The sequence below is a fragment of the Nylanderia fulva genome, unplaced genomic scaffold (genome assembly GCF_048542155.1).
Source record: "Nylanderia fulva isolate GAGA-0341 unplaced genomic scaffold, ASM4854215v1 Scaffold3, whole genome shotgun sequence".
NCBI lineage: Eukaryota > Metazoa > Arthropoda > Insecta > Hymenoptera > Formicidae > Nylanderia > Nylanderia fulva.
In genome coordinates this window covers 952,278-978,096 of record NW_028190368.1, presented here as the reverse complement: position 1 = coordinate 978,096, position 25,819 = coordinate 952,278, and the positions used below count along the sequence as shown (strand labels likewise).

Sequence of the window (25,819 nt, the reverse complement as noted above, 5' to 3'; positions counted from 1 at the left end):
AGATAGAATGAATCAGCTGTGCATTTAACTTGGAAATTTCTCTGCGCTAAAACGCATGCATTTATTTTTAGAAGATTTCGTGAGTTAGTCATAAATATTTTCTTTGAAAATGTTATAAACGAATATTCAATGAAAGAGTAATCGACGGTAAAATCGGCTCACAAAATCTGCCAAAATAAATATCACCAATTATCTTTATGCTGCTCTATACTAGATCACACTAATTCTACCTCGTTAAGATATAATCAGTGTTGATATTACCTGTCAGTAATGTACAATAGGAAGAAACAAACGAAAATATTACTTTATCGGTTGGCTAGTTAAATAATTTTTTTCACTTCGTTAATTAATCTTTAAAATAATAACCGATAATTATATACAGATAATTATAAACACATCCTTATTGGTAGTATAATAAGATAGAGAGTTAATAAATAGAATCGCGAACGCACGTACCTTCGTCAGATCAGGTATGTCTCCTTTATCGATGCCGACGTTCTGCAAAAAGAAATATGCTCAGTCATTATCAACTTAATGTTACGCAATCATTTTTTATTTTTTACATATAAATCATATATATAACTTACTTCCGCGACTTTCAGAAATTCTCCGACCCTATCCATACGTATGAGGAACTTTTTGTAGAGGTCTAAAGCGTCCCGGCATTGTTTCTTGTTCATGTCGAAATATTTCTCTGAAAAGAGAGATATCACAATCGCAAATTGTCCGATTAGAAAGACGCGATCGATTATTCCATCGATCCGCGAATATGCATTTATTACGCGCAAATAGGGAAAAAAAAGGCTGAATACGGTGCGTTACCTAACAGATTAATGATGCCGTCATTATAGCAAGCGAATAACCGGATAAGATCTCGAAAGAGGAGCATGAAGGCCATATTTATGACGCCATTCGTGAGGTCGTTAGCCGTGCAATCGAATTCCAGCAACGCGTCGAGTTGGGACTGCAGTACTGGCAAAGTTTTCAGGAGTTTCTCGGCGTTCATTGTGCGTAGAGTGCCGTCCTCTTTCCTGTAAAACGTCGATTACACAATCAAAGATCAATTCTCTCGCTCTACAATTAAATTACAATGTTCCACACACACACGCACACGCACACACACACACACACACACACACACACATGTACACGTACCCCCGTTTCACTTTGCAGAAGTCGAACGCCACCGTCCTGTAGGAGAGGGCCTTCTCGTTGAGATACTTGGCGTATCGCCTGATGAACGGCGACATGTCATATCCTGATCGACGCGACAGAGAGAGAAAAAAACGGCAATTACTCACTTTTGTTCACGTACCGTGAAGACATAATGAAAGCACTAATAGGCAATGCGACGCAACAATGCGTAAAAGTGAAATTAGAAAGTCAGCAATACGACCGAGAGATGCGATTGCATTAATTTTATAAAGTTATATAAGCATGCGTATTAGAGCCGCGATTAAAAATTATTATTTTTTTTTTTAATCAAATATTTCATTATAAATTTATAAAGTTCGCACCGAGCGTAATTAATTTACAACATATATGTATATCGATTAACGTACATCACATATACATTATTACAGTTAGATGCACGTAACTTTTTTTTTGGTTTCAAGATATAAAAATTAAACATGTATGCATAAAGCAATGTTAGTAAAAAAAAAAAAAAAAAAAAAAAAAGGTGGAAACGAGACGTGTTTTGTTAATAGAACTCACCCACGCGTATTCCTGCTTCGTGTCCCAAGAGATAGAAAGTTAGTCCAGGTTAGTAAATCGTATATACAGGTGTCAGATACATGGAAAAGAGGAAGATTCGCATTTGCCGTACGGATGATAGCTGTAGAATGCGAGCAAGTTAGCGAGAGAGAAAAATTCGCGCGTGAAAAAATTCGTGAAAAGCATTCGTATCGTTTTTTCAAAAATTAATTATAGTCATCATCTAACGATAAGCGCCTCTCGATGACCGATGATCGACGTTACATGTACGCGATCTGTCAATAACAAATCGAATTCATGTCTCTCGTAAACATATTCTCGGCGACGAGGTACCGCGATTAGCTATTCAAATTACGGCATGTTGCAATTTTCCATGCAACGCGTGCATATTAAATCACGTCACTCGAGTAATGACACACGAGTTCTTTTTTTAAATATAAATTGCGAATGTGCGAAAGGCCGTGCGATTCGTGCTCTGCGTTTTTCGCGGATAATTTTGTTAATATGGAAACAAATGTTAATCTTCCGCTTTTCAGATGAAAAAAAAAACACATTATTTAGAACGTGACAAGTTGTTACGAGAGTAGTTCTCTCTCTCTTCTTCGTCCAGGATGCCGCAGAATTGACGGAAAAGGAAATTTGCAGCCAATCATATCGCGACAAAAATATCGAGCCTGTTAATTATTATTATTACACATGCATTAATTATTTTTTCGCGAATGAAATTTAACAGAGATACGAATAAAGAATATTCGCTCGAAACAAAAGGAATAATTCGCGTCATCATTTTCCGTGTCGTCAATTCCGGAACATCTTGCAATATCCCGAGAAAATGCAAAGAACTCCCTTTTCCCCCGTCGATACGATTGTGAAATGATCACCTTGTACGCCACTCTTGTCGAGGAAATTGCTAAGCTGAAATGTGCTATTGCTGGATGCGAGATACTGTGTGAACCTCTGCAAAATAGAAAAGTCATTTCAGGAAGATGCACAATGGGGCGTCTCTCGCGGAGTCGAACGAAAAGAGAAAAAAGATTAATAATTACCTCGTTCCCGTAGCACATCATGTGATGCACGGTGATCAGAGCTTTGAAGACCACCGTCCAGTTTGTGTTCTGCGAGCGTTCTATCAAGAGGTTCGCCAGCTGCGGAATGGAGACGTTCGGCTCATTGGTGCAATGGATTAAATCTGAAACAAGAGAGAAAAAATGAATTTTTCATTGTCCAAGGACGATGGAAATATTTTCTCGATCTCGACTTCACCCTCGAATTACAAATTATCTAAAATTGGACATCGAATAACTCAATAATTCGATACTTTACAAGCGTCGCCGCTGCTTTTTGACGATGTACTTAAAAATGGAGAAAGATATAGCTGACGCTATCGATTTTCGCGGCGACTCTGACCTGCATGTGTTGAACTCGAATGTTCGCGCAAACCAGCCACGAAGGAAATATATGCCAATACTGTGTTGAAGAAGACCACGACAATCTACGCGACATCGATCAATCGCGATTGATTGACGAAAGTAGCAGCCACGTCAGAAGAATGCCATGTAATAAGATTAACAATCGTCACTCAATTTCGAACGATGCATTTAGCATATATTACACTATGTATTATCGAAATCATGTCAACCATAATCATATATATACATATATATATATCATATATATACTCAGTTGGTTGTCACGTGACTGTTGAATGAGCTCTCACAGATGAGGTCAAGAGCGCATCTTATACACTGAAAAAAATTTAGTTAATTCTTATAAGTATTTCAATACTGTCAAATAAATCATTTATTTGAAACTAATAATATTTATTTGATATAAGAAAATCCTTTTCAAAACAAATAAATATTTATTTGTTTCAAATAAATGATTCATTTGACAGTATTCAACTAAATATGTATTAATAATATATGATATTTTTAAATCGGCCAATAGAGCCCAAGCGCGAAAAATTAATTCTTCGGAACTGTATCTCTTGGTTTGAGATTACTAAGTTCCATATATAAATTAATCTCGAACTTACATATGGAGGAGAAAAATATGTATTAATTTAGTCATTTTTTCAGTGTACACTGGAAAAAAATTGTTTAACTTGATTAAACCTTTCAACTAAATTACTATTTTGTTAATTAAAAATATGCTAGTATTTATAAATTAAATATACATTTTGTTACACAGAGAGAATTTTCTCTTACAATTAGAATTTATTTTGAAAATCATAATAATCAAAATTTTATAAATTTCTCTAATTAATATTTATCACAAGAAAAAATATTAATATCTACATAATAAAATATAAAATATGTCCGATTGAATTTTACTATGTACATACTAATATTTTTTATTATTATGGTAAATATTAATCAGAGAAACTCGTATAAAATTCTTTTAATATTACCATGATTTTCAGGGTAAATTCTAAGAGAAAATTCTCTTTGCGTAACAAAATATGTATTTGACTTATAAATACTAATATATTTTCAATTAACAAAATAATAATTTAGTTGAAAGGTTTAGTCAAGTGAACAGATTTTTTCCAGTGTAACATATCATTAATTGACCTCTTGATCTCAAGATTAAATCTCTGATAAAAATTTAAAGGCAACTTTTCCGGGAATATAAATCTATCCAAATTAATAAAAAAAATTTTTTTTAAATTGTAGTAGTGTTTAAACATGTGAACGAAAAGAGTTCTTATCACACGTCGAGTTCAAGCTGTGTGATCGAGATATATACATATCTTTCCCTTGTTATCGTATCTGTTTACAATATTGGCTAAATATATTTTCTTCGTAGAAGTAAGAGATTAACGGGAAAAGCGACGGGAGTTAAATAACATTTTACACCGCGGACAGTTTCCCACGGCTTTAAAGCGTCTCCGCCTTCTCTTTCTCTCTCTCTTTCATCCGACCGATGATCCCGCAATATCGAAGTCACGACGAGAGGGCTTCGAGAACGAAAGTGCAACGCGAACAGGCGGAGGGGAGCACCGGATAAAGTCGCGAATGAAGCTGTGAATCAGCAGCGAGAGAGCAGCTTCGGACTCTATCCATTCTACGAACTGCCCAACATTTCCATATGGACCAATTTTTACCCATATGTTATCGCGAAAATATCTTTTAATCGGCGCAGATTTTTTTTTCTTTTTTTTTTTTGCAAAAGCGTGATAATTATTTATGCACGATCGATATTAATTCTGAGGGAAAGATGAATGAAATTTCCACGCTTCTTTTTTCTGTTCTTACGATTTGATTTATTTAAATTATTAATTTTAAAAAATTTATAGAACTATATTGTAATTTATATTTTAATATTATTTTATTAAAATTAACATAAATATCTTTCTGTTTTTGTTTTATTCCCCAAATTAATTTAATTCAATATTTTAAATTTTATATCATATTTTAATTATATAAATTATTTTAATAAAAATTTAAATAATAAATATTATATTTTTTGCATTCATATTTATATGCATATTTTTCCAACCATCGCTACTTTTTCCTCTTCAACCACTTTTTATATATATAATACAAAAAATTATATGGTAAAAATTAAAAGAAATTAATTAAAATTAATAATATATAAGAAACATTGTACATAAGATAAAAGAGGCAAACATAAAGATTTCATGAATCAAAAACTCTCATTTTAATGAAGAACTGATGAGTGCAAGAGAATAATTAAAATGGAAGAATAAGATGTATCTTAAAAAATAGAATATACTGCTGTCAATAAAAAATTGCAGTTTGCCACGATTACAATTAAAAGCTGCAACGAGCAAACCGCGATTTATCTCTCTCTCTCTCTCGACCTTGCGAGATTTCCCGTTCTAATTATAATCTCCCAAACATACAGACGAGTTTAGCGGCCAAATGGCGACCGCGTTGGCATCGAGATCGCGGACTGTCAAAACGAAAGCACGTCCCTCGAGTGCGTTCATTCAAAACAGAGGCCGATTCAGACACGAGATGAAGGCGCTTCAATTTTTTTTTCGTACCACATACATACGTGAAACAGGTGCAAACTTTTGTCGGATAAAAAAATGCAGCTGTTTATTCACGGAAAGCCAGTTATCTTTGACACTATGATGTTCACGCACGCGTACGCAGAAGTTGGAACGTCTGATATTTCACAAATATATTATATAATATATTATGTATAACTGCGATATATTGCAAAACATTGAAATGTATTTTATATTAATTAATCAAATAAATATAAATTATACATATATAAATATAGAAATAATAATATAAGATTCATATTATTATATTTTTATTTTTATACATTAGTATATATATTTCCAATAATATTGTATTAAAATGAATAAATGTAGATATTTTAAAATATAAAATATACTTGACAAACGTTGCATTTGAATAAATATATTTGGAAATAATTATTTTCAGCCGCGAGAGAGCGAACTTTGTGTTTAATTGGCATAAAGATGTATTTTAGCGCGACAGACGCAGCTGATAATACGCTTTTAATAAATCTTTCGATAAATGCTGGGTGATTGGCAATCGTCGGATAAATATGCGTGAGCTGGTAAAAAAAATTATTGAAAAAACACATAATCGTTATCTAGGCAGTGAAGGGGTGTACACCGAGAAACTGACACTGCAGCATCAAATCATGTGTATCTCCAGACGCGGACGGAGGCGTGTCCGATAACGTGTTTTGGCAACGCGATTACAGCTGCTACACTGAACAAAAAAAAATTGTTAATTGACTATATTTTCAATGATAAATATTATTTTGTTAACTGAACATATTTTTTTATTTATACACGAGAGATAATTCCCTTCGGTGCACGATTTAGAAAAATAATAATAGTATTAATAATAAAAAAATAAAATTAATTAAATATCATTTTGTTAATTGAACATGTAAAAATATTTCTTTTTAATTTTTTTATTTATTACACGAGAGATAATTCCCTTCGGTACACGGTTTAGAAAAATAATAATGGTATGAATAATAAAAAAAATAAAATATTTAAATTAAATATAACATATTAAATCTAACAAAATGTATATTTGACTTGAATACTAATATATGTTCGATTGACAAAATAGCGAAGTTGAAAAGTTAACAATTTTTTTTTTCAGTGTACAAAATCAGCTTATATACGAGCCGAACGAAAATGTAATGTCGAACTTTGTCGATCAAAATCGTGGCATCGATCATACATTGATATGGATATATGTAAGATATTCTATAGAAAATCCCCGACGTAAAGTCTCGATGATAGATGGATTTTCCACAGATTTCGGGTTATCTATTTTTAACCGAAAGGAAAAATTTCGCAAAGAGGATTTCGTTCTTTGTCGCGATATTAAAATATGTTGCAATTTATATTTATATTTTATCTTTTTATATTTATATTTTGATGTTTTTATATTAAATTATTATATTACATATATTTATATATATAATTAATATATATAATAATCATATTTGTGTAATAATAAAATGCATCGTATATTATAAACATCTGATCTGATTAAAATATAAATATTAAATATTAATTATGCATATATTATTTTCAAATAAAATCCTAATATCTGAAATAATCCAACAACGAAATATTGAAGCACCGCGTTAATAAATATTTTATCTCAAAGCGAAAGAAATATAATGGAAAAGAAATGAAATAAAAACTGCATAAAATTAAATAAAAAACGCAATCTTCTGGAAGTACGAAAGGCTAAAAAAACTATTAATATATAATATGCAATCTCAAGACAGAACAGTATTTTTTTTTTTTGAATACGCGCGGTAAGAGAAAGATATTTCCACGCGAATAAAATATCATATTGCCATTTACCGCGAAAAATAATTTTATGTCACATTAGCCTCTAGCATGCTATACTCTAGCACGAGAGGCTAAGAATGTAACCGGCCCTTCTCTTCGGATCTTAAATGCGCAATCTTGGTCATCGCACTCTCGGGGTCGCGACTCGTCCCTGGTATATATTCAATTTCTTTTTCTTTTTTCCCTTTATTTTATTTGTCTTCTCTATCTCGACTTCCTTCCCCACGCATTTTCTCAGTCAGTATCAACAACTCAGGTTCACAAAGGCTTCTCGTCAAAGGCGATACTTATGCGCGATGAATGTACAAGGTGTTTCAGAAAGAATGGAGCAGCATTTTAAGACATGACTGTATATACATATACTATTTTAAGCAAGAAAGTTTACGTAAACATGTGTTCTATTCTGGATGTTTAGAGAGATACAACGTGTATTCAGTATTCTTTTAAGAACGAATACATCCAGTAACTTATTAGAACCAATTTCTATAGGAAATAATTACATGTAAGCTTATAATACAATTGAATAATTAATATTAGTTAATAAATTCAATAATTTCAATTAATTAATCATAATTTTGGCATCAGTGAATATGAGTCATTTTAATTACACGAAAAATCAAACATTTTAAACTAACAGAACTTATCAAATCTAATGTTTATGTTTATATTACTAATCATATGGTAAACGACGAAAATTTAATATATTAATTGTTTCATAACCATATATGGTTCTACTAAATTAATAAATATATACGTTCTTAAATTTAAATACGTTGTATTTTTATAACCGTCCAAAATAGAATATATGTTTATATAAACTTTTTTGCTTAAAATGTGTACGATAAAGTCCTAGAATACTGACCAATTCTCCTGAAACACTCCATATATACACTACAGATATGTTAAATTTAATCAGGCAGAGGAAAAGAGAGGAGGAAGATGAAAAAAATGTGTTAACTTGACTAAATCTTTAAACTAAATATTATTTTGCTAATTGAACATATGGAAATATTTAAATTAAATATAACATATTAAATCTAGCAAAACGTATATCTGACTTAAATACTAATATGTACCTATATATTAATATATATATATTAAATACTAATATATATTTTATTGACTTAAATACTAATATTTGTTCAATTAACAAAATAGTAATTTAGTTGAACAATTTAGGTGACAATTTTTTTCAGTGTACCCACATTTTTCCGACACGCTCGAATTCTTTCGCCATTATATTCTCGGATATTCGCGTCCCACACATGCATTGTTGAGACAACTCTGTTTATTTTGCGCGTCGAAGCGCAGTGGTTAGAATAAACTAACAATGAGAAACACATACAGGTGCACTTGTGCGCTAAATGCGAGTCTTGAAGAAAAAGCGATGGAATCTCACACGCTGTTCAAAGCATCTCATTTGTCCCAAAAGAGGATCTCAACAATAGTATAAAGTTCTCTTCTCTCTTCCTTTTCCTCTTGCTCTTTTTACTTCTGACTTTAGTTGCATCTTAAGTGGATGCTGACCCTGTCTGTTTTACCGACTTTGAGTTCAAAGGCTTTTCTTTTTATTGGCTATACAGATTCTATACAGAAAATCCTTCTCCACAATTAAAGTACTGATAATACTGAACGGAGAGCGCTGTAATTTTGTATAAAAAAACAATAAAAGTTAAAAAAATTACAGTTTTTTATCGGCCTCTTGCATCAGCTCATAATAATACTTATTTAATGCAAAAGTCCTGTAGTTTATTTGTGTACAAAATATGGCGTTCCCAATAGAGATAGCATGAAAGAATAATACAGAAGTAATAAAAATGAGATTAAAAGCCTGTATCGAAAGATTCGTACTTGAATTAATTATAACTTATTTTAATTATGTATGTATATTTGCGGTGAAATCGATGTCGAAGCATAAAACAGCAAAAATTAGTTACCGGACAGCGGTCTCCATTCATTATTATCAGTACTTTCATTGTGGAGAATTTTTCAATCTGTATATTCAATAAAAAGTGAATCTAACTTAAAGTCGGTAAAATAAAACTACGGCAGCATTCCGTTAATCGTGAATAAAATGTGCATGAATTAAAATAAATTTTAAGAAAATAAGTATTATGACACAATACACATATTTGAAATTCTTATAAGGAATTTCTAGAGTCCCAAGGTTGCGATTCCGGTTTAATTCCGGCCAAATTATTTTTGGCAAAGAGAATGCCGCAGATAATTTTTATTTGATCGTCTCGGAAGAAAAAAATGAGAATTGTTAAAATGCATAAAATGTACCGAGATCAAAGTCAACAATCACAACGACAATGGTATCGCATATGAAAATGATCTGGATTTATGCAAACCCGCGTGACATGCGTGGATAAATTCCATTTTGAAGTAAGTGGAGCGTACGATAAGGCAATCGATTGCAAATTCGATTCGATCGCGAACCGTCGTAAATTGCGAAATATCGGTAGACTTCATATGCATATCTTCGATGCAATCGATATGTTTCGTGGACACTTTCTACAGCATAATATAGTTCGTATTATATAAATATATAATACATTCGTGTATCTTACTATATGCGATATTTGTCTTGTCTCTTATAAAACAAAAAAAAATTGCAATATTTATTTACCATCTTTTAGAGACCCATTTATATTTTATTATGATAAATTATTTTTATGTTATATATTTTTTATATTTTCTGTTATATTTATTTGCGATATTTGTCTCGTCTTAAGAAAGCAAACAATTTTTGCATTATTTATTGCCTTTAGAAAGATTTATATTCTTTTAGATGATATTTATTATTATCTTTTATGTTTCTTTACAAAGAAAGAAATCTCAAACTTGAGATCATGTCGAGAGAATTGTACATGAAATTCGCTGTAAATTGATTAAAAAATTTCTACTATGATCCACTTTACGAAGATTTCACAATTGCGATATCATTCAAGATGGAAATCTATTTATCACTTTTTTGTTACATACATATATGCGTGTAATATTCGTGTAAAATCTATAATTACATACAATGGAGAAAATAATAAATAAAAATCTATTAGAAATTATACCAGCTCGAAGTAAAGTATATGAGCTTAAAAATATCGAAATATTGAATTCTAAATAATTATTTTCAATCTTTTTTATTTTTCCATTGTTATTTTCTATTATATTTATATACGTGTTCAATATTGCAGTAAATATTTTCTGAAAAAACGCCACGCATCGCTCGTGCTTTATCAAAGATTCCTTTCATAAATGATTGCCGCGTATACCGAGAAAACAATATTCGTCGAATCGTATCTCGCGCTGTAAAAGATGCGCTGTTATTTTTTCAAGTGAAAAATAGAGGTGCTATCGATTGACCTCTCGTGTGCATTTATTGATACACACTACGCAATAGAGGGAGAACATTGACCGTGACCGTATAACTTTAATCCTACAAGCAAGTGTATCTAATGTTTATTTGCTGAGAACTTCAATCACATTTTTCTTAAAAGAGAACAGGGTTGGATAAAACTAGTTAATTAGTTAAAAGTAAAAAGTTAATAACTATTAACTTAAGCTTAGTTGATTTAATTTTTAACTTCAACTAGTTATTTTTTACCTTAAACTTATTAACTTTTTCCCCAAGTTAAAATTTTTTATCTCTGAATACCATTATTGTTTTTTGATAAGTTATAAACGTATTTTATTTTTAAATTATAGTATTATTAATTTTGATGTTCATTTGATCATCGATTGTAATTACCAAAAAATATATTTCTATATCAAAATCAAAATTTCTTTGTTACTTGTTATATGTTTTAAAAGAATTAACAAACAAAATTTTAATTTAATATAAATAATATTTTTAAAAATTAACTTTTGATTTAACTTCAGTTAATTTAATCTGAACTTAACTTTAACTGAGTTAATTTTTTGTTCATAAAATTTTTAACTTAACTCAGTTTAAAAAAATCATAACATACCCAACCTTGAAAAAGTATCATATTGATACAATGTCATTAAGTTCCAAAAACGATCGTTAATTAGCATGACAATTGCGATTATATCATTTTAAAATCATACATAAGCGTATATTATAAACATACAAAAAGAATATGCATCAATTCGTTAAACCATTTTAAGGCATCAAAACATTTGAAGATAAAAAGTTACGAGATAAAAGAAGGAAAAAATAAAGTCCAACGATAATCGAGATAATTGTTTTCTTATCAGCATACTTTTTAAGTTAATTTTTTTTTTGACGATTACATTAATTTTATTTCGAGTTTTTGTGTGAGTGTGATTATAGCAGCGTTCATTTCGTAATAATTTTAACTAGTTTTTTTATTTTCGTATATAATACATTATGCAACCTTTGTATTATTTATTTTTATTGTGTTATTTTTTTATGTTTCTATAAAAAGAGAGAAATCTCAAATTTCATATCATGTCAAGAGAATTGTACATAAAATTTCACTTTAAATTGAATAAGAAATTTCTATTATAGTGTACTTTATAGAAATTTCGCAATTTGCGATATTATTCAAAGTAGAAATCTATCACTTCTTACATTGTTATATGGGTGTAATATATGTGCACATTGGAAAAAAATTGTTAACTTGATTGAACCTTTCAACTAAATTAATATTTTATTAACAAAATATACCTATATATATATCTATATATTGATATTTCAGTCAAATATATAGATATAGTTTTGTTAGATTTAATTAATTAAAATATTTTTATATGTTCAGTTCAAAAATAATATTTAGTTGAAAGATTTAGTCAAGTTAACAATTTTTTTCAGTAAACAAACTCTAATTAATTACAATATACAACAGAAAAAATTATAAATAAAATTCTGTTACAAATTACTCGTTAAAAAAAGAATAGAAAGAGAAAGAAATTATATTTAATTAAATCATCAGGCGAACCGTGAGACTGAAAGATTTTTCCTCAATTTTCCACGCTGCAGCAGGTCTGATTTTTACCAGGGTGTCCAGCAGACTCAATAATAAAAAATACCCTGACTTTTTAGTATTTTTTCCAAATATATAATTTGCATATATCTATATGATAAATCAATTAAATGTTAAATCATAAAATCCTTGAGATATTTTTGTCAACAATGAAAAGATTCGGAAGTTAAAACAAAAATTTAAATCAATTATACAATCTGCATTATGTACGATAATCGAAACAAACAAGTCACTATAAACTATTTAAATAATCACCTTTTTTATTTATATTATATCAAATTTTTTAGTCTATCAAATTTTTGTCTCTATCAAAAACACATTGAAATAAAATATGACACGACGATGAAAATATAAATTAACAAACACGCTGTAGAACCAATTTTTAATAACACAGAAAGTTAGCATGATGGGAGTCAAGGAAAAGTTAATATTTATTTAATAAAAAATTTCAAATTATTGAGACAAATATAGAATAATGTGAAAAAATCCTGATAAATAGTAAAATTTCCTGACTTCCCTGACAATTCCAGATTTATAAAATTCTCTGACAATGCCCGGTTCCAGATTTCCCTGACCGCTAGACACCCTGAATATACAACAGAAAAATTATAAATAAAATTATGTTACGAAAAACTCGATTAAAAAAGCATAGAGAGAGAGAAAGAGAAAATTCCATTTAATTAAATCAGATTAAATCGTCGCAGGCGAACCGCAAAAGATCGAAAGATTTTTCCTCACTTTTCGACGCTGCAGTTCTGATTTTGACGTGACGTTGTCTCAGATTCGCAGCTATAATATCGCGCGATATTATTGTCTGTATCGATTGACCCCTCCGAAAGTGACACTCTGTCCGCGCTAAGAGAGAACGTTGACCGTGAGGGCCGTAAATGACTTTAAAGATCCATTTTCGCCAATCGGTGCACGCTCGTCTACATATGCGACCATGACGGCACGACATCGATTGAACGCATCAAGGCTGTGCAACGTAGAAAACGTCGGCCTTGAAACATGCAAATGACTTTTAAAGATCTCCTTTTTTTTACGTGGCCTAAAGTCATATTTTTTTTTTATTTACGTAACATTTTTCATCCGTCGAATAATCTTCGCGCCGATACGTTCTCGTATAATGGGAGAAGGATCGTCTACAGAAATCGCACACAGAATTATAAATAGAACAGACAAGGGGAGGAGAGGAATTCTTCAATGGCCGAAAAAAAGCTTATACAAAAAAGGCCTTTGTATTATACAATCACGAAATACTTAAAATGAGTGACTTTAAAGGCCGCACAAAAAAACAGGCAATGTCATTGTACGACTATAAGTTATAGGACGATAAACTTATCATGGTGAACTCAGGAATGAGGAAATATATTTTTTAGTAGTCATATAAAACCAGGAAATATAAATTCCAAAGGTCAGTCACCGAATCACAGCGTGAAAGAAAGTAAAAGTATTTTTTTTTAAATCTACATACGAAAATTTATAATCTAGTAATTTGCAAGAACTAGAACTTTGAAAAATATACTGAAAAAATGTGTTAATTTGACTGAATCTTTCAACTAAATATTATTTTGTTAATTCAACATTTAAAAATATTTAATATATAATTAAATATATAATCTATTAATATAATATATTTTATAAATATGATGTTTTCTAAATCGGCCAACAAAACATCATATTTATATTCTTTATATTGAGAGCCGATAAAAATATTTATTTCTGATAATATACTATATTAATATAATATATTAATATATAATCTATTAATATAATATACTCTATAATAATTTAATATAATATATTATATCTAACAAAAAACATATATTTATCTTAAATACTAATAAACGTTCAATTAACAAAGTTTAGTAATTTAACTGAACGGTTCAGTTAAGTTAACAAATTTTTTGTTCAGTGTAGAAAAGTCAGCATTATGCGTGGAAAAGAAGAGAAACGCGATCCTTTTATAGAGAACAATCTTAAATCCCTGACTTGCAAGAATAACCTACTTTTTATATATATTTCATGAATGAATCATCAGAAAATCATTCACAGTACAATAAGACTTAGCATCCATCATGCTTTTATTAACTGCAGAATAGCAATTGTTCTACATTCGAGTCGAGCTTGAGAATGGTCCGCTATAACGTGCAATTAACACACAGTTTAGCACATGGTACTTGTCCTTCTGTCTTCAAGTCGCGAAGACATTGACTGACATTGACTGTTTCTTGATTCGAAACAAACAACAATTATCATTGGTGACATTGAGATGGACCACAACACGTTTTAATTACCTTTCAACTAAATATTATTTTGTTAATTCAAAACATAAAAATATTTAAATATAATATATATTAATATATTATAATATAAATATATATATATATATAACAATATATTTTAATTTAATATAATATATTAAATCTAACAAGAAACGTGAAAAAAATTTATTAACTTCACTAAATCTTTCAATTAAATTACTATTTTGTTAATTGAACATATATATTTGTATTTAAGTCAAATATACGTTAGATTTATTATATTATACTTAAATATTAATATTATATTTATATATTAATATATATTTAAATATTTTTATATGTTCAATTAACAAAATAATTTAGTTGAAAGGTTTAGTCAAGTTGACAAATTTTTTTTAGTGTGCCGTATTAATTATCTCTATGCAAGATTTTATAATAGAATATAGGATGCGCGACATATAAAGATATCGCGCTATATCGATTTGTAAAAATCGTTTATTATGCAGTTTCACGTCGTATCGCTTTTTTCATCAGATTATATCGCTGCGGTTACAATATATATATATATATATATATATATATATATATATATATATATACATATATATACATATATGTAATACATATATGTTGTGTAATACGTAGCTGTTAGTTACAAATTACATACTTTCTTTAAAAAACTTGATTTAGCATTAATTAATTCCTCTCATTATTCTATGTGCATAAGAATATCAAGTAAAATCATCGAGACATGAGTATTTTAGAGATAATTCATAATTTATATAAAATTGTCACAAATTAAAATATAAAATATCTCGTAAAATATTCATTTTTTTACTATATTATCTTTATAACTTTTTATACCAAATATTGCGGGGGATAGATTTATGTAAAAAAAATTAGAGTAGTTCCATTTAAAAAAAAACTAGGTTAATCTTTAAATGGCCTTGAAAACCCGAGTCACACGAGGACAAGTCCAGGTCACGATATTATGTCTCCCTACAACTTCTGCTCGATAGATTTTTTTTCTTAAAATCACGTGATTTCCAGATATTTGTCTGTCAAAATTAAAGTGAATCGCTATGTATACATATATGTATATATCACGCAGTGACCATAAATATTGGTTATTATCGTTTCAATATAAAAAAACTCATATGTCATCACAGTATCGAAAATAAAGATTGAGACAGGAATTTAATAACACGATGTTGATAACATAAATTTTCGCGAATATAAGTAAGCGTAGAAATAATTCTTGCAACGTCGAAAATTTTATCATTTTTTTAATGTTCTCAATTTTTGAAATCATATATCTTTGTAACTAAGCCTTACATTAAAATTCTATTAAAGTAAATTTTACTTGAAATTAACTAAAAAAATATAGTGTTGTTAATAATTTATTTTGACAAGGCTTGTTTACAAAAAAAGCTTTTATTTTCAATCGTTTATAACTCGAAAATGATTGGTGCCTGGACATTTTCGCTCAGGAAAAATCGTCTCTAAATCGCCTCAGAAATCTCCCATTAACATGATACGGTAAGTTTGGGACACCCTGTATATAACCAACCAAACTACACCGACTTCTATTTCGTAATATAAAATCACGTGACGTTGACAAGCCATTATTCGATAATTTTCGTATAAGGCAACACAACGAATGGACCTTTCGTCGTTCGGTGAGATTATTGATCGGCCAATAGGGGCTTTGTGTGTCTGTCGGCCTGGCAAATCAGCAGCTTCGAGGATCGAGGGTCCTTTCTAGAGTAAAAAATCCTTTATAATTTCTTCGGCTTATTGCTGCAAGTCACGGATCCTCGATCTAATTGTGCGTTCTCGCGTTAATGTAAAAGTCATTCGTTACGTGGATCCCCAAAGGATTCGTATGAAAGTAAATACTGATTCAAGTCGCGACAATAAGCTAATGACGAAGAGAAAACTCATGAGAAAACTCCCTCCGCGGGATAATTTTCTTTCTAACATGAAAAAAACAATCGCATCTTCAACGATTAAATTATATTCTATGATAAATACGTTTATATGCAATCCAAGCTATGGGATATGTATATACAAATGCGTCATCTTTTATATTTTAATATCAAGAAAAATAAAGATTGATGATCATTATTTTTAATTTATATTTTTATTTATTTTATTTTATTTATCTATATTAAATATGATTTATATAGTGAAAGAAAAATTGTTAACTTGACTAAATCTTTCAACTAAATTACTATTTTGTTAATTGCACATATATTAGTATTTAAGTTAAATATACATATACACGTTTATTAGATTTAATATATGTTATATTTAATTTAAATTTTATTTTTGTATGTTTAATTAACAAAATATTTAAAAAATTACCGATCAACGCATGTCCAAATTATAATATGTATCCCCTACAATTGGTAGTATGCTTACCTATCATCGTTCTTCTTGATAATTTTGCTACTTATTAACAGTTATTAAGGATGACACATAACAAACCAACAATACAGAAAGACAGCTCATTTTAAACTCTACTTGATCGGAGAGCGTGCGTGTTTATATATGATCTAATATCTATGTTTTACTCGTTAATGTCCTATTTGTCCTATTATTATTTCTTGTTCGCTAATATATCCAAAATATCAAAATACGACTCGCTAAGTAACTCAGTATCTTTGTTTAAATTTAGTCCATTTTTTTGTTCCTTGATATGTAGCATCTCAGAAATGAGTCTTTTATAATAATTATTTTCGTTGTCCATGATCTTAACATTGTCCCAATTAAAAGTATGATGTTCATTTATTATGTGTTCAGAAATTACTGAATGTTTCGTTGAGTCCAACCTAATATTATTTTTATGTTCTTTTATTCGCGTCTGCAATTGCCTCTTTGTTTGGCCTACATAAGATGCATTACAATTATTGCAACTGATCTTATAAACCACATTCGAATTGCATGGATGTTTAGTTTTATCTTTCTGCGCTTTAATAATATTGTCCAGTTTGTTGAGACATCTATACCCTACCATACAATTTTTATTTTTTACCGAGGAAACAATCATTTCTGAGATCCCATCTATATACGGAATGACAAAGAATTTTTTATTGACCGAGTCATTTCTTATACTTTTTGTTCTTTCTATGTTGGCCTGTCTCTCTATAATGCTCCCCTTAGATATGATGTGTTCTATCCGATGATTAATTTTGTTAAAAATCAGATCAAGAGGGTAACCATTGGTAAAATGAGCTGTCTTTCTGTATTGTTGGTTTGTTATGTGTCATCCTTAATAACTGTTAATAAGTAGCAAAATTATCAAGAAGAACGATGATAGGTAAGCATACTACCAATTGTAGGGGATACATATTATAATTTGGACATGCGTTGAATTATTTAGTTAAAAGGTTTAGTCAAGTGAAAAATTTTTTCAGTGTATTTTATTATATTTATATACTATATATATATTTATTGCAAAGATTCTATAAAATCTATTCAAGTATCAATCGCAATACGATTTTAGAGATGATGAAGCGATCTCTTTCTTATATTCTCGAGTCACTCTAGAAGCCACGAGTTTTATAACACATCCTCCTTTCCTCTCCCTTCTCATCCTCTCAATAACAACAGATTTAAGTTAAATTGACAAAGGTCTACTGACAAGGATTCGATGGTAAATATTATTCTATCGCGAATATGTACGTTATAACTAGAGATATTAACAAGATCAAATGAAACAATAATAATCGCGCTTGCGGCATGAAAAATTCTAGGACGTACTCGCGTTTTAAATTACCACAAACTTATGATTTGGAACAAACGCGGACTATCTAGAATCTCGCATACATATATGTACCTTTCTACAAAAATTGCGTCTAAAATTGAAATTCTGAAAAATTTGTTTGATTCAAATATAGGCGAAGAGAGAGGGAAAGAATCAGTGATGGGTAAGATATATTTAAAATGTATCTCGATACAAATATAGATATACAAATTAAAATGTATATATAGATACAGATATTCAGATATATATCAGATACTTTTATATTTTATCATAATAAAGGTAATATGCACAAAATGTACTGAATAATTTATTAATATTTTTGTTTATATTACAACTTTATTCGTTAGTCTTAACACGTGAAAAATGCCTCAAAGATATCGTCACTCAAACTATTTCGCCATGGTACTAAAATTTGACCAAGCTTAATAATCGCTCAACCGGTATTGATGACGATATGTTGATGACTTGCAGTTTTGATCTTTAAAAAATTTAAAGAATTGGATTCAAAAGAATATGTGAAAATGTATCTGCAAATGTACCTGAAAAAAGCAATTCAGATACCATGTTTTGTATCTAGATACTTCAATTATATATCTCAGATACAGACTCAGATACACAAAATGTATCTAGATACTGTATCTAGGTACCCAACACTGGAAAGAATATGTACAATATTTTCGAGTAATTTTTGTTTACAACAAATCAGAAATGGTTTTGACACACCCCAGACGTAGATCCATAATAGAAGCGTTTCGTGCAACTACGCGGCAGTGAAATCGATAATTAAATGGAACTCGTACGGTTTCGCGACTTATCGGGTCAGAATACAGTTTTGTCGACAACTATTCGCGAAATAACATTCATCTATTTTTATCAAGACGTTCCTTCGACATTTGCGAGACATATTGACAGCTCACTCGAAGATATGCTTTGAAGAGAGACACGCAGATGTAAAAAGGAAGTATGACAAATTCCTGACATATGAGTTTGTATATAAAGAAAGAATACAGAAAATAAATATATGGGGAAAGAAAGATGTATATATTATTTATATATCGGAAAAGGGAGACAGGAATTCCTTTGTCGTATACAATTTAAAAAGCAGCGACCAAAGAGAGGATTTAAATTTTATAAACTTAAATAAAATAAAATTTAATAAAAATAATAAATTTAATCAAAATTAATCACAATTTAATCAAAATTTAATCAAAATTTTATCTCTCCGTTGGATCTCTCTATCTCTCTCTCGTTGGATGCTTTTTGAAAATTTTATAAACTACTATATGGTTTCAGTGTCTATTTCAGTATCTATTTTAATATTTTGATATTTCAAATATTTTTACGCGTTTTAATATAGATGTTGCATATAATACATATTTTTTAATATTTATTTCGATTCATTCATATGCTCTCATAAATTTAAATTTTGCAGGTGAATCATGAAACTATAAAATGCCGCTAGCGAGAAGATATACTGGCGAGTCAATGTCAAAGGATGACATCATGCGAAAACGTTTATTTTAATTGCAATGCGAACATATGCAAATTGAAAATCTCTTGCTGTACAATGATTTGCCGTTAATTCTCTCTTTCTCTCTCATCTAGACATAGACGTCTATTTTTAGATCGAAACAAACCCATCAGATAAGAGATTACACATCTTCATTCAGTATCCACATGATTCATTCTGAAAACTCGTTTCAACGCACACATAACGTGTGATATTTCGTCTATATGAAATAATTATATTCCAGTCAGAGATTACCCCTTCCGCCTGATTGAAGAGAGAAGGAAAAGCCGAGCCCTGGTAAGGGCGAAGGCTGAAATAGACATCGATCGATTTTGCTGAATGCGGAATGGGGTTCATTGAGATACGCGCTCGCGTCGGGGTCAGATCGTAGGAAGATCGCACACTATAAAAAAAAATGCGTTAACTCGACTAAATTTCAACTAAATTTTATTTTGTTCATTGAACATATAAAAATATTTAAATTAAATGTTATATGTTAAATCTATTATATTAAATCACGAATAATATTAAAAGATTTTTATGAGTTTCTCTGAATTAATATTTACCACAATAAGAAAAAATATTAATTCTAAATAAAATTCTAAAAAAAATTCTCTCCGTATAAATTTAATATGTTCAATTTAATTTAAAAATTTTTACATGTTCAATTAATAAAATAATATTTAGTTGAAAAGTTTAGTCAAATTGACAAATTTTTTTAGACTGAACAAAATGTGTTAACTTGACTAAATTTCAACTAAATTTTATTTTGTTAATTGAACTTATAAAAATATTTAAATTAAATGTTATATATTAAATTTATTGTATTAAATCATAATATTATATTAAATCACGAATAATATTAAAAGAATTTTATATAAGTTCCTCTGATTAATATTTACCACAATAATAAAAAATATTAATTCTAAATAAAATTCTAAGAAAAATTCTTCCCGTGTAGATTTAATATGTTCCATTTAATTTAAAAATTTTTATATGTTCAATTAATAAAATAATATTTAGTTGAAAAGTTTATCAAATTGACAAATTTTTTTACACTAAAAAAAATATGTTAACTTGACTAAATTTCAACTAAATTTTATTTTGTTAATTAAACATACAAAAATATTTAAATTTAATGTTATATATTAAATCTACATGGAGAAAATTTTCTCTTTATAATTTACTCTGGAAATCATGGTAATATTATGAAATTTTATGAGAGTTATAAATAAAATTCTACGAGAAAATTCTCTCTGTGGAACAAAATGTATATTTGACTTATAAATACTAACATATTTTTAATTAAAAGTATAGTAATTAGTTAAAATGTTTATTCAAGTTAACAAATTTTTTTACACTGAAAAAAATTGTTAATTTGACTAAACCTTTTAACTATATTTTATTTTGTTAATTGAACATATAAAAATATTTAAATTAAATGTATAACATTAAATCGACATGGAGAGAATTTTCTCTTAGAATTTACCCTGAAAATCACACATGGTAATATTAAACAAATTTTAATAAAAGTTTCCCTGATTAATATTTACCACAATAATAAAAAATATTAATATATACATAATAAAATTAATCGAATATATTTTATATGTGTAAATATCATTGTGTAAATATTAATATTTTTTATTGTGGCAAATATTAATTAGAGAAACTCTTATAAAATTCGATTATTATGATTTTCAGGGTAAATTCTAAGAGAAAGTTCTCTCTGTGTAACAAAACGTATATTTGACTTATATAAATACTAATATATGTTCAATTAACAAAATAGTAATTTAATTGAAATGTTTATTCAAGTTAACAAACTTTTTTTACTCTGAAAAAAATTTGTCAATTTGACTAAACTTTTCAACTAATTATTGTTTTATTAATTAAACATAAAAAAATATTTAAATTAAATAGAACATATTAAATCTACTCGAAGAGAATTTTTTCTTAGAATTTGTCCTGAAAATCAAGGTATAATTGTGAGACAATAATGATATTGGAAGAATTTTATAAAAGTTTCTTCGATTAATATTTACCACAATAAAAAATATTGATATATACATAATAAATTTTACGTATACTGAAAAAAAATTATTAAATTAATAAACATTTATTTCAATACTGTCTAATAAATCGTTTATTTGAAACAAATATTATCTGTATGAAAAAGAGTTTCTTATATCAAATAAACATTTTTCACATCAAATCAATATTATTAGTTTCAAACAAATGATGTATGAGGCAGTATTGAAATAAATTTTTATTCGAATTCAATAAATTTTTTTTCAGTGTAATGAAATTAATCGAACACATTATCTTATTATGTAGATATTAATATTTTTTATTATAGCAAATATTAATTAGAGAAACTTTATAATAATAAATTCTTTCAATACCATATTTTCTCATATAATTACCACGATTTTCAGACTAAATCCTAAGAGAAAATTCTCTCTGTGTAACAATAAAATGTATATTTGACTTAAGTACTAATATTTGTTCAATTAACAAAATAGTAATTTAGTTGAAAAGTTTAATCAAGTTAACAAATTTTCTTACACTGAAAAAAATTGTTTATTTGACTTTCAACTAAATATTATTTTGTTAATTGAACCAATAAAAATATTTAATCAAATAAAAAAGTTTGAATCGCCAGTGATGATAAAAATTATTTATTTTTATTCATATACGACCGAACTGGCTATAGTTACATAAAAATAGATCACGACGTTTCGATCATTGATTTCGGTCCTTTTCAAGTACTATAAGCTTATAAATTAAATAGATCACGATCGCCTGAGAACTTCACAACAGAATTCCCTTCACACATATTAAAGATTAGACAATCTTTAATTTAATCTATTTAATTTAAATTAATCTGATCTATTTAATTTATTATAAGCTCACTTGAAAAGGACCGAAATCAATGGTCGAAACATCGTGATCTGCTTTTATATAACCACAGCCAGTTTGGTCGTATATGAATAAAAATAAATAAAAGTATTTAAATTAAATGTAACATATTAAATCTACACGGAGAGAATTTTCTCTTAGAATTTACCCTAAAAATCACACATGATAATATTAAAAGAATTTTATAAAAGTTTCTCTGATTAATATTTATCATAATAAAAAATATTATTATGTACATAGTAAAATTAATCGAATATATTTTATATCTTATTGTCAAGTTAACAAATTTGTTTCAGTGTAGAAGAGAAGAGCGATAGAGAGAAAGAGACTATCAAAGTTGCTGTCATCCGTTCCGCCACGCTTTCATTCGCGGCCGGAAGGAAATTACCAGCGTGATATGTGTAATCGGTGGACATATGACTAACCGACGGTTTTACCGCGAAAGGTTCGTCACCTTGCGGAATTATTCCCTCTCGCCGAAGGATGAAATCCGCGCGAGATCTTCCCCGTTAATCCCAAACACAGCGAGGTGTACTGTTATGTGTACACAAACCGTGTATATATATATATATATATATATATATATATATATGTATATGTGTGTATAAGAGATACATATGTTTACAGAGATAATGTATGTTTTCTCTAGTTCCTGGAGATTTGTGTTGGACAAATATCACTGTAACAATATCATGTATATATTCAATTAACGCTGTCCGTGTTATATGTTTTTCATTTTTATTTAAATAATTATTGTTTGCGAGAAACAACTAAATAAACGACACTCGAGAGAACACGAACTAAGGAGTATTTGTCATGTACATATAAATAGCTTGTATGTATGTGTGTTATTTTCTTAAATAAACAGTAAATTTTAGAACGCCTAAGAACAGCTGTTTACTCGAATCTTTCGTATATGTGTAAATTTATCAAGTTTTTATTTTTCTTCTTCCTTTATATACCATCAACACGCGATCCAAGGACGTTTTCTTGGTTTAATTAATTTATCACCCTAATCTGATGAAGGTTAATAATTTCGAAGTTAAAGTTCGCGATGTTAAAATAAGGGGCACTTTCATCCCCTCGAACAGATTTTATGGACATTATCAATTCATCAGAACAATTTCATAAACAAATCATATTGAAATTGCGTTTCAATTAAATATTAATTGAAGAATGAGAGTAAAGATTTCATAATTTTTCTTAATTATATAGCTGCTCAATATATGTACAGATAATTAATTAAGATGTTATAAATACGAGTATAAAATAATTTAATTCTGTATTTTATTTCATGTAAACAGAAAAGTCCGAAAAGGTTATCGTTATTTCAAACATAAGAACGAAACACAAATATAAATATGGAATAGACCTTTAGAAATCTTTTATATAGATATCTATACATTTAAGCTAGTCAGCAAGTGTATTTTAAATATATAAAGACACAAAACATAAGCAAATTAGTTTTTCAATTAAAAGACATAATTTAGAGCTTTCGGGAGCACATAATAATAAAACGAAATGATATTTAAATGTAAACGTGTGCGACCTTGATGTAAAAAAGTACACAAGAATTCACGTTCCTCTCGGACAGATTCAAAGTTTCCAAAATGGAATTCTTTGTTTGAGAAACTGTCCCGATAGAATAAACCAGAACAGAACAACTCGTCGATAAATAAGCGATTCCATATTCTTTTCTACCGCGCATTTTTCTTTCTCTTTCATCCCTTTTCACTCTCGAAAAGGACAAACTTTCATTTGGTTCAATCGTACAGAATGTCGCAAAGGAACTTTTCTTGAAAAAAAATAAATAAAATAAAAAAATAAATAAACAAATAAAAATAAAAATATCTGCTCTTGTATGAATTTTAGCGAGCACTAAAATTATGCTACATTATTATAGAATGTGTGGTGGCTAAAATTATATACATATAATATATGATCATACTAAAAGTATGTATAATAAAAATTTTGTGATAATAATAATTAACGTCTTGCTTACGCACGATGTGTAATTAACGCGCAATTAACGCCCCGGATTCTGCTTTCAGCTTTTCAAAAGTAGGATATGTTAACGATCGCGCGAGCCGGAAATAGCTGCTTCCAGAAATCGAATGACGTAAAATCTCTACACATTTCCCTACAATTTTTTCTTTCTCTCTCTTTCTTCTCTTTACTCCGCCAAACTTTACTCCATCTAAAATATACATTTATTCGTCTTTAAACGCAGAAATATATAGCTAAAAAAAAAGACGGATTTTAAGATTCCACCTCAAGATATACAGCACGATCGCTATTATTATCATATCGTGCAATCCTTCAAGATTCTATCTTCGTCATCGCATTTCTAATCGCCTCTCCAATTTGCACATTCGCATGTTTACCAGAATTTTGTAACAGAATGCGAATTATACATAAATTATCAACAGAGAAAGAGCGGTTCGTATAAAATTCATTTCAATTATAAATTATAAATTTATAAATAATAAATTATAATTTATTTTTGAATATATTTATTTATTATTAATTTATTATTCAATTGTAAATTTTTCTCTTTCAGACTAGAAAGGACGATTCAATCTCCGATGCACGGAAAGCTCGGTTCCACGCGACATTGCGCTCGTCGGAGAATTGATTCTCGTCAAAGAGAATGCCGGGGTTCACGCGAAACGTCAGCGAGGAGGTGTGCGAGTCACCTTCTTCAACGGCAGACAAATGGAAAAGGTGAGCGACTCGCGCGTTCGCTAACTCGCGCGAAACCCCTCTTTAACTTCTCTCTCATTTCGCGCGAGTTCTACCTGCTCTCGCTGCAAGTAGACAGCGGAACGAAACGAA

The 25,819-nt window shown here is 29.0% G+C and overlaps 1 protein-coding gene and 1 long non-coding RNA gene across 15 annotated transcripts in view; one reads left to right on the top strand and one right to left on the bottom strand.

The window, feature by feature from the left end:
* Positions 1-25,819, bottom strand: part of lap (phosphatidylinositol-binding clathrin assembly protein lap) — a 43,496-nt gene that overhangs the window by 16,360 nt on the left and 1,317 nt on the right. For 11 of the 14 annotated variants that reach the window (XM_029315390.2, XM_029316167.2, XM_029315940.2 and 8 more), the window contains exons 2-8: positions 2,763-2,905; positions 2,598-2,673; positions 1,717-1,731; positions 1,156-1,258; positions 823-1,031; positions 588-694; positions 457-498 (exon numbers count right to left, since the gene is read on the bottom strand). In XM_029315390.2, the coding sequence (XP_029171223.2) occupies positions 457-498; positions 588-694; positions 823-1,031; positions 1,156-1,258; positions 1,717-1,731; positions 2,598-2,673; positions 2,763-2,905 (695 nt within the window). The remainder of the gene's footprint in view (positions 1-456; positions 499-587; positions 695-822; positions 1,032-1,155; positions 1,259-1,716; positions 1,732-2,597; positions 2,674-2,762; positions 2,906-25,819) is intronic. The other 3 variants (XM_029315739.2, XM_029315872.2, XM_029315575.2) reach the window with 2 other exon arrangements.
* Positions 1-25,819, top strand: part of LOC114941446 (uncharacterized) — a 33,544-nt gene that overhangs the window by 7,044 nt on the left and 681 nt on the right. The window contains exon 2 of the long non-coding RNA XR_014925098.1: positions 25,545-25,708. This is a non-coding gene — a long non-coding RNA (uncharacterized LOC114941446). The remainder of the gene's footprint in view (positions 1-25,544; positions 25,709-25,819) is intronic.